This window comes from Saccostrea cucullata, unplaced genomic scaffold (assembly GCF_032062105.1).
Source record: "Saccostrea cucullata isolate Sc308-1 unplaced genomic scaffold, CSIRO_AGI_Scuc_v1 ctg4318, whole genome shotgun sequence".
NCBI classification, from domain to species: domain Eukaryota; kingdom Metazoa; phylum Mollusca; class Bivalvia; order Ostreida; family Ostreidae; genus Saccostrea; species Saccostrea cuccullata.
Genome location: NW_026940138.1, coordinates 69,499 through 80,939, shown reverse-complemented (window position 1 = coordinate 80,939; position 11,441 = coordinate 69,499). Strand labels below are relative to the sequence as shown.

The 11,441-nt window shown below is 31.9% G+C and overlaps 1 protein-coding gene and 1 pseudogene across 1 annotated transcript in view; one reads left to right on the top strand and one right to left on the bottom strand.

Annotated features, from left to right (window-relative positions):
- Positions 1-2,008: 2,008 nt before the first annotated feature.
- LOC134254863 (leucine-rich repeat-containing protein 4C-like) overlaps positions 2,009-11,441 on the bottom strand; it is a 46,315-nt gene continuing 36,882 nt past the window's right edge. The window contains exon 4 of the mRNA XM_062737401.1: positions 2,009-2,084. Coding sequence (XP_062593385.1) covers positions 2,009-2,084 — 76 coding nt within the window. The remainder of the gene's footprint in view (positions 2,085-11,441) is intronic.
- LOC134254864 (uncharacterized) lies at positions 3,835-6,248 on the top strand (annotated as a pseudogene).

Below are 11,441 nucleotides of genomic sequence, written 5' to 3'. Positions count from 1 at the left end.
TCTTAGTAGGTTGTAGGATTTGAGTGAGACATTATGAATATTGTAGTTTTGTACATGTTTTTTTTTCTTTGTTGATTTTGAGTTTTGCACAAGTTCTGCGAACTTTCTTAAATTGGGGAGGCGATGTCACAATCAATGCCGATTTTGTTATACGTACATTTATTTATTTTTTATTAGTGTTTAATCTGCAAGGAGCCCCATTGTGATGCTCAGGTAATTTAAGTATTTCGCCAGTCGCTATACAAGGTGCTGTCAGTTTTGTCTTGGGAAGCGCACGTTTTCCTTGACCAGTGAAAGTAGTTTCTCGTGTTCATGGAGGGTTAGTTAGTTTCATTCGTGGTAACTGAATTTCCAATCAGGGTAAGTGCAATTTACTTACATTATTTTTATATAAGTAATTCAATGTTATATTAATTGAGATTATTCTATATTTATCCACGAGAGAAAGTGTTTGAATTGTATACGGGGATGTTACCAAGTGCACATGCCGTGAGTTTAAGCGTAAAGTAATGATATTAGTTTATTACTTCGAGTGTAACGTTACATTGTACATTATTTTGCTTTGCCGTACGAAACGGTGTGATACATATTAGGTAAAACTCTATATGTGTAAACATTTATGATGTGTTGTAAGGCAGCCCGTTGGGGGTCAAGCTGTTATATTTGTCTCCGCATATTTGCTGAAGGTTCCTGTACGAATATATGCATGCGTGTGGTTACACGATGATTTAATGCTGTCGGTGGTGGCAACCTGGGCTACACGAAAGCGTGGTACGCTAGGCCGAGGTCGTGTGTGGGGAAACGTGGTTTCTTGGATTTGTCAGCACTGTGGACGCTTGGGACGCTTGGGATAAGCGGGACGTCGAGGACGTTGTGACATTCAGTGCAAGGGCGTGGTACCCGTATGACATTGGCAAGGACAGGACGTGGACGACTTATGAGCGTGGTCGTAGATGAACGCGAATAGACATTTTGAAATTGTTCTTTAATTTTCATTTTATATATTTGTACATATTTGTTTTTATATAAAATTGTAAATACAACAACAATCTTGTTATCACTGATCAAGCTGATGGTGTCGTGACAAAGAATCTTGATCTTTATTTAAATTTTTATTAAAAATATGTGATCAATTAAACCCTCTATTGTTAAGAGCCCTGCAAGCATCAACTGGAATAATTTTTATACGTTATACCGGTTACCTTTTTGTACTTGCATTGATTTCGAAATGTAATTTCTCAAATAAAGGAGTTCTTTCTTTTATGTAATTGCTAAAAGATGGGAAATATAAATACAGGAGAAAAACTCTGTATTGCAGTTCAATATTCTTGATAATTTTTTGTGCATGCAAAAATATTTGACTCATATTAACATTTAACAACATTCACAAGTATATACTGAAAAACATATGCATACAATGTATCTAAACTGCAAATTTAAAAAACCGTTACATTTATTATATATAATTAAGGGACGACTTATCATAAAAGGCATACAGTTACCTCCATTACCGTCCTATGCAGAAATTTGTGAATTTTACTATTTATTTAAAAAAAAACAATTTTAGTTCAATTATTTTAACTAAAAGTTTCCGTACAAAATATGTATATATCGTCACAGTTTGTAAATCAATGACATGCGTTTTATATTTGTGGTTCTTACATTATTACAAAGGAAAAATGGTAGGTCTATACAAAAAATCTATGTGGAAAATCAAATAAAACAAAAAAAAAACTTGAGTAACTTTTTGTGCATGCAAAAATGTGACTCATATTAACTGTTAACAAAATGCACAAGTATATACTAAAGGAAATATATGCATAATTACACTTATTCTGTTACAATAAGTACTAGACATACTAACAGTTTACGTAAATTGTATAAGCTGGCGAAGGCATTGTCCTGTATCGTAGTGATATCGCTGCTGGAAAGAGTTCTAAGACGAGAATAAAGAAATACTGTGTTAATATTCCTTTAAAACATACACATTATAACATACTAGACATACTTACAGTTTACGTAAATTGTGTAAGCTGGCGAAGGCATTGTCCTGTAATGTTGTGATATTGTTGTCGAAAAGATATCTACGAAGAGAAGAACAGAAATAAAGTATAAATAGTCCTTTTACAACATACAGCCTATAAGAATCTTGATCTTTATCAAAATTTATATTACAAAATGTGATAAATAAAACCCTCAGTTGTTCAGAGCGCTGCAAACATTAAACAACATGCACAAGTATATACCGAAAAAAAAAAAACAGATGCATATTTAAACTGCAAATTAAAAAAAAGTAATTTTTTATAATATTATTAAGGGACGACATATCAAGGGTTGTAGATCAATGGCATGCGTTTCATATTTGTGGTTCAAACATTATTTACAAAGGAAAAATGGTAGGTCTGTACAAAAATCTATGTGAAAAACAAATTACAAATAAAAAAACTTGAACAAAAACATGATTTAAAGTATTACAGCTGATGTTACTTCTGACAACAGATTTCTGGAGAGATTAAATTTCAGATATTAGTTTATGAACCTACTGGTAATTCTTTAATCAGTTTCAAACATTATAGTAAAATAACACAGAGGGATTGAACAATCACTCGCACATTTAAACTCGAATGGGTTCATAACGATGTACCGGCAGCTATGTTATATGAAAAAGTATTAAAGTAGGGGTCTAGTCGTGTGACATCATAACCGGATCGGACTCCCGGATAGGTTTTTAACACTATTATTTGTCGATAACATCCCGCAGTAATGGCGGCAAGAAATAAGAAGGGGAAATTCGCGAAATCCTCTCGTATAGAGCAAAATGAAGTCCTGAGGAGAGAGTGTGTAAAATATTGGGACCGCAGTGATTTTAATACTTCTAAAGTAAATGTTGAAACACCTGTTATCACTCCAGTTACGAACGAAGACCATGTGTATCACTGTGTTGACCCCCTTGCTAGCGATGTCCGTGTTGCTAGAGAAGAAATTGTTGAGCCAACGGGTAAAAATGATTGGAGCGAAAGTAGACGTATAATCGAACTTGGTATCCTTGCAAATAATTTGAAGGAGTGCAAGAGATGTGGACAACCTTTGCAATTATCCGATTGTGTTGGAGAGACTAGATTCGGACTCGCACAAATTCTCCAAGTACAGTGTAAATACCAGGAGTGTAGGCTACTTAATGATGTTAACAGGCAAAAAACATCTAACAGAAAAGGGAGGAAAAGCATGGGATATAATTACGAAAGTAGCAGTAGGTAAGTGTATTATAGTTCTGAAATAAACTTGGAATTTGGATAAACTTGTATTCATTGGTGTTTTTAATCAGGGGTGTGCAATAGATATTACAAAAATAAATGATTAGCCCGTTTGGCTAACAAAGTTACTATCCCGAGGTTGCCAGTCACGCCCATTAACTACTGACAACAATACATGTATAAGTATAACATAAAGATTAAAAAAAAACATTGAAGTTCACTGTTGAAATAAATAAAACAAATAAAGGTTTGCACTTTGTAATTATCAGGTACTTCCCCCTATTTATATCGACTATAATTGTCAGTGAGATGACTGGCGAATAGGAACACACAATGCATATAGGTTAAAACGAATTTAAGATTTTGATTTTACAGAAAAGTTAATTCGAACTAAATTCAGTCAAGGTAAATATATGTTTACTTTCGTTTTAGATTTACTAGCGCGGCGGGCTAACGCAGTATAGATTTAATATAGCCCGACCTCTAAAATTGGTAGCCCGGGCGTTGGGAGATGGTAATTGCACACCCCTGTTTTTATCTTTGATTATTGTTTTAAATAATTGTGTTTGTAATATTTTAGGAATGATCAATGGTGGCTTCGGAGAGTCTCATTTAAATGCCTTTTTAGCAGCACTAAACATTCCAGGAATTTCGAAGGGAGGTCTAAAGGAAAGGGAAAGGGAAGTTGGCAGTACACTGAGTAAAATGGCAGAAGAAATTTGTCGTACCAGTCTATTAGAGGAAGTTGAAAAGTATGTTTATTAGTATTTGTCAAAATAATTTGAATTATTGAAAAAAAAAATAGAAATTTCATGCATGATAATTATTGGATTTTTCTTCAGGAGTGATGGTAATCTCACTGTCAGCTTCGATGGTGCCTGGCAAAAAGGGGGTACTGGGCGTGCCTACAATAGCCTTACAGGTATTTTTTGATGTTTAAAAAAAGGCATCAATTATCCTTATTAGTAATTAGTAATTTGAATTGGATGCTTTGACTTTAAACTGATGACTAAAATAATGCAAAGTATTTACTGCTATTGAACAATTTTCTTTTATGTTTGAAGGACCTGCAAGTTTGATTGGGGGAAAAAACCAAGAAATGTGTTGGTTATGCTGTAAAATCTAAAAAATGCAGAATATGTGACTTGGCAAAACGGAAGGATGTTCCTGTGAGGAAGCACAAATGCAGTCGAAACTGGTCAAGGTCAGCCAAATCTATGGAACCTGCTATGGCTTGCGAGATGGTGCAGAGCATAAAAGATCAAGGTGAAAAGGTATGAATTGTATAGATATGTTCGATTTTATATATATATATCTGTGTACATTCAATATTCAAAATCCATGAAGAGCTAAGAGGTGAAAGTGCTATGGATAAAAAATGCCACCTTCCATGAAATCTTTATTACATATTTATATATATCTGAAGATTGTAAATGAAAGTGCTAATGCATTACTGTTTTTTATTTTTCTTATAATTATAAAATGTTGTTAGGTTACTACGTTAGTAATGGACAACGATTCTACAACAATAGCCAGATTGAGAGCAACTGTTGAACCAGATATAAAGAAAGAGGTGGACAGCAATCACATGAAAAAAGGGTTTACTGGAAGTCTTGTGGAAATCAGCAATAACCATAAAGTATTGAAAAATGTTAAAGTTAGAACTCACATTGAGAGATGCTTTACATATTGTGTTTATCAGGCATCTGAAGATCCAGAAAAGTTAGCCAATGATCTGGGGAAAATTGTTCCTCATTTATATGGTAAGAATACTACTTGCAAAAAGAATGAACACATATTTAATGTTTGACACTTGCAAGAAAATTAATTTTGTTTTCTAATTATTTTTAGAAATATCTAGAAATTGGTCTGAGTTCATGATAATGTATGAATGCTGTATTTGTATTAGTGTATTTAATCTAAATAGGGGACCATTCCATGTGTGGCACATGGTGCAGGAGTGAACAAACTGGTTACAAACCAAAAAACTTGCCATATGGGAAACCTCTAACAAGTGAGCCTCTGAGATCAGCTCTAGAAAAACTGTTCGAGAAGTATGCAGACCGGGCAACTGAGTTGGTGTCGATGGGATCCACTCAAGTGAATGAAAATTTTAACCACATGGTCTCTAGCAAAGCGCCTAAAAGAATGTAAGAATTTTTAATTTTCAAATTTATGAAATGATAAAAACGATGCACATAGATAAAACATATACCTTTTATTAATTAGACCATGTCACCTAAACTGTTCATAGGTTTTATGGAGGTTCAGACAGTCTGCATAGTAGAGTATCTGCAACTGTCTGTCAGAAAAATGAGGGGTATAATTATATAACTGAGGTATACAGATGAAAAAAAAAATGTTCTTTGATGTTCTTTTGATGTTCACACATGGCAGTTTAGGCAATGTCTATAAAGTAAAGTATTTAAAAGGAAACATCAAAAATACCCATATGTAGCCTAAACTTGTCTGTGTAGTTTTTGTTCTTGTCTTGTTTACATTTTTATTTTTTTATTTACTTGACCCAGTTTCATTTTTAATGCATGACTGATTTTCAAGGGTTTTGAAAGTTTTTAGAGATTTATATATCTATAAAATGTGTGAATTTATTGTAACAGTAAAACTCGTTTAGTACGAACACAGATATTGCGAATTCACAAATATAGCGAAGTCATCTTGGATCCCCATCTATATAAATTTAATGAACTTCTTATATGGATATAGAGAATTACATATATATGAAGTAATTTTATAGGTCTCAGTGACTTCGTTATAACCGAGTTTTGCTGTAATACATTTTAATGCAGGCACATTTGATATTTTACTCCATAAAATATATAATCTCTTTACTTGAAAAAAAAAATTACATGTTTTACATATCGATACGGATCTGTTGATTCTTCTTTTTCTTTTCCAGAAAAAGTTTTCAATTTCATATTTGTTATTTTTCTCAGGTGAATAAAAGGCTGACAATGTCTCCTGGAAGATACACCCTCGAGCATTCAAGGATCCCACAAAGCAGACTGAAGCTGAAGCGATTACAACAAGCAAAGCGGGGCACAAAGCGGAGGCGTTTAGAGCTGAAGTCAGAGCGGTCTGCAAAAGATGCATCACAATCTGTTCTTCAAGGTAAGTCAGATAAATACAATTTATCTGAAACTTAATTTAGATGTTTCTTTTTACCTATCATTTTTCCAAACATTTCTATTGCAGCGGATACATACAGCAGCAAAATTGGTTTGAGCGTTGATTTAGAAGACATTTTTCTGAATAAATTAGATCAACTACCGAGTACTAACAAATCCTACATGGTACAGTATTTGACCTAGAGACTACTGGTTTAGGTTTGTGAACTATTGTTTTCTTTGTAGAAATATCTAAGGAATATATTATATAAGGTTAAGAGAATTGTGTTGCACTTGACTTAGAAGTATACACTATGGGAGTTTCAATATTTATTTTTATTTACTTCAGCCAGGACATCAGACATTGTTCAGATTGCAGCTGTATGTGGAGAGAGAGAGTTCAACATGTACTTGACACCGCAGTCCCCAATTAGTCTTGATGCATCTGCAGCAACTGGGCTTACTTTTGTTGGTGGTGTGCTGAAGCATAATGGCAAGAAGGTGGACCATAAAGAGCCCTTTGAAGGACTTCAGCAGTTTGTTGAATTTTTGAATACTGTTGATTGTAAACCTATTTTGATTGGGCACAATATACAATGTTTTGACCTACCAGTGTTAATGAATCAGCTAGTCAAATGTACATTACTTGACAGTTTTGCTAGCACTGTCACTGGTTTTATAGATACCTTACAAGTGTCTAGGAAGTCTTTCAGCAAAGATGATGTTAAAGATTTTAAACAAGTCACTCTTGTAAATACTTTCATTGGAAAAAATTATGAAGCTCATAATGCTATTGCTGATGTGAAGGCATTGAGGGAACTTTTTGAAATGAAGTTGTTGGCTCTGTGTTTAGCTAATGATGTGTTCAGTTAGAATTATTATACCACAAAGAAGTCTTTAGAGCCCCTTGTTAAGGCAAAGATTGTATCTTCCATGATTTCAAAGAAGTTGATTGCAAATAGTTTGTCTAAGTTGGTGCTAATCCACAAGAGGGATCCACATAATGGGTTACGAAATGTTTTTAGTGAACCATTATCGGGTTCAAAGCAGCCTAGAATATCCAAGTCATCTAATGTAATCAACAAATTGGTTGAATACTTGAATAGCTGTGAATGATTACTGTTTGTAAGTATTTTAATTTAGACAATACAGTGTGTAAAATAAAGGTCTAAAAACTTGTATGGGAGATTTCAGTCAACACTCAACCTAACGTTAGACTGTATTTGTTTTTTATGCTGACTGTTAATATTCTGTTGTATACTAATTTTTTGTGTATACTGTTGAACACATAATTGGATGTATTTTGACTCAATGTAGTGGAAAGAGTAATGCTTCAAAATTGATGACTGATTAGACTGTGGATTTTCATTTCATTTACTTGAAAAACAGATACATGTATAATATGTGAAATATATCTGTAATTAATGGCACACAGAAAGTTTTATAGGTTGTAAAATTATATTATATTCTAAAAAATGTTGTTATTCTTTTGCAGTTATGCATCTATGAAATGAAATAAAAGTCATCAATAGCTCTGGATTTTTTATCTTCCCTCATTTGAAATTCCTTGTCAAAATTCTCAATTTGGACAAAAAACGTGTAAATAAATGGTGGTGCTGAGAAAAAATATATGCTGGCAATGTGCTGTTTTTTTAATTTAATTTTAACAAATAGTCATAGATGAACATAATTTGAGAATTTGACTGAAAAATCACAAGTCATTTATTCTTACAATAATTTTAATAGTGTTGTACTTCCAAGTTTTTGGGCTGGTCGAGGGTTGTATTTTATTCAATTTAGTCCCCAAAAACCAAGGAAAATATAATAAGAATAAAATTTCACCGTAATTTGTTTAATTGGATATATTTCTTTGATTTTAATAGGAAAAATCATTCATTTGCATCAAAATTAGTGTTTTTATGTACAAATTATGTGAAACCTTTATTGGAATCTAATATCGTCAATTGACAAATGGGGGTACCTATGTTTTAGAAACTCTCTCTCAGTAATAATATTGACAACCCCTTCTTTTTTCCAATTCATCATACTTTAGTATGAACAATCTAAACATTTGAGAACAATTTTTTGAAATATCACAAGTAGGTCCAGTACTAGGTACCTACCTTAAGCAACATATTTATTTGTCCATAGCGTGTGCATATTTTGTGTTGTTGAATAAAATATTATTTGTTTTAATGTTTTTTGAAATCTTCTCTTTTTCAAAGAATTTTTTTTAACTAAAATTGAAACCAACTCTAATTTCAACCAAATATGTATGAAACCAAAAGTTAAATATTTGTAGAATTCTTTCATATGTAATATAGATTACAAATGCCACTTGCATTAATTTTGAAATGTAACTTCTCAAATAAATGAGTTTTATTTTTGTAATTTATAAAATAATAGAATTATAATTATATTATACGAGGGTTGATCGAAAAGTAATGTCACAGTGTCCATATCTTTTATATATGGCGTCAAATTATCAAATACAATACACCAAAAGTTGCACAAATATAAATCTAATTAACATTGAAATTTTAATTTATTAATGTTTATTTGAATTTATTTTATAAATGTTTAAAACAGAGAGCATAGGGGGTGTCGCCGCGTCACAACGGAACGTCACGTTTTCAAGTGTATATTTTCTTAGAATTAAAAAGAAAAACACATTAAAAAGATTCTAAAAAAGCACATAATCTCCCAAGTTTTTTAAGGACAAAATTCTTGTCATTTTCTAGTCTTTAATTGAAAATTAAATGACTGAATTGGTATTTGTGATCATAAACATTGTGTTTTACTCTGTTGAATTGAACAATGGGATTGTCGATATTGGGAAAAAAGGCTCGACGAGTTGTAATGCATTTTTGCTTCAAAATATGGGAATGATCACTAGAGACATTTTCGTTAATCAATCAGACTTAGAGAATAAAGAACGTAAATAAGAGACATCTTAATAGATGGTTTTAGCAATTTTGGGCGGGTGATTGGTCACTGAATGATTAGCAGAGGACAAGAAGACCTAAAGATAGGAGATCGGACGGAAACGTTCAATGATGCCTGACGTTGTCAAAAAAGACAGACGTAAAGAGTGACTTGTGAATTTTTAAGTTTGTCTTATGCTACTGTTCAAAAAATTTTGACAGAGGGATTAATTATGAAATGAGTGAGTGTATAATAGTACCAAGAATTCTTAAAGAAACTAAAATAGGTGAAAGTGTTTGCGAATTACAAATATTTTTTAATGAAACGAAGGGTGAATGCTTAAAAGTATTACGTTGTGTATCCGTTGGTGCGGCGACTACCATAAACGCGCATTGTTTAAAATCCGATATTTTGAAAATTATACATCATATTCCGTTGAATTTTTCAGGTTTGGTTTGAAATAAATAAAGCTTCCATCATGTACTATTTTTTTGCTTTACGTCGATTAATAGCAATTTTATCAAAGTTGTGACATTACTTTTGGATCAACCCTCGTAATTACTTTGCATTGCAGTTTATTATTCTTGATAATTTTTGTGCATACAATAAAGTGTTATTCCTATGAAAATTGCACAACATATACGTACTGAAAATATATATATAGCTTAACTGGGAATTAAAAAAAATTATTTTATAAAAATTTTTTAGGGGCGACGAATCATACAGTGACATACACATACTTCCATTGCCGTCTTGTGCTTAAATTATGAATTTTACCATTTCCTTTAAAAACAGTTCAATTATTTGAAGTGAAGGTTGATTTGGGATACAAATATATACCGTCATATGTCGTAAATCGAGGGCATGTTTTTTTTTTCATATTCGTGGGTCATACATTATTTAAAAAAAGGAAATAATGAAGTGGTATACAACAATTTATCACATATTGTCCCCTTTATCCCGTTGATATAGCTCATGTGATATCGTTTTCGTATCAACACTATGTATTCCTACGCCACGTGACGTAATGTAAATAAACAAATACATGTGTATGATGGGGATAATGACTTAAGTTGTCAAATTTTACTTTATTTGATGTATTTTTACAAGATTTAATTCATATATTAAAAAAAAAGTGCTAAAATATTTTCTTTCTTTTATATTTGTACGAACTATTTCATACAGCGTAACTTTATTTATTACGTTATTTGGTCCAAGGCAACCAAAAAGGAACTTTGAATTAGAAATAACAACAAAATACACATTTATAGTGAACAAAAATATGTGATAAAAAGAATCTCCCATGGTTTGTGATTTGATATGATTTTTATCCAACTCGTTGTGTGTTTTCTATCCCCTCGCCAAGGCTCGGGGATAGAAAACACACAACTCGTTGGATAAAAATCATATCAAACAACAAAATATGGGAGATTCTATATCTACGTGAAAACCGAATTAAACAAAATAAAATAATCGTCTATAACAAAAACAATAATAAAAGTATTACAGCTGATTTTACCCCTGACAACGGTTTCCTTGAGAGATTATATTTCATATTTTCTTTTATGAGCATGCTGGTAATTCTTCGTTTAATTCCAAAAAGTATAGAAAGAAAAATATATAGAGAGAAATAAACAAAATTAGAAGTATATTTTAACTCGAATGGGTTCATCGTGAAGATGTAGCTATGTTACACTAAATCATGCACTGATATATGACAATGGTTTTCAAAAGAAAAAAAGGAAAGAAATATTCAGTGGATGTAAACATCTCTAATTATCAACTTCAGCATACTTTGGTGTTGAATCCAAATGATTTTGCATAAATAAATAATATTCCGCAAAAAATGCCTATGACGATATACGAAAATTTATTTTAGGATAAAAACAATTAAAAATGCATATGCAAATTTAGGACCTTTCTCATTAATTTTAGACTTAACAATGCTGCGAATTTTTTTTTTACATATGTTTTGATATATTTCTCAATAGGGTATTCGAGGGGATAATGCAGCAATATTCTGTAAATACCCAAGTCAACTTTATTTGTTTGTGACAACATTTTGTATTTATCGTCTCTAAATTATAACAATGACATCACATGCATCGAAATGTATATCTGATATAAGGAAAATTCG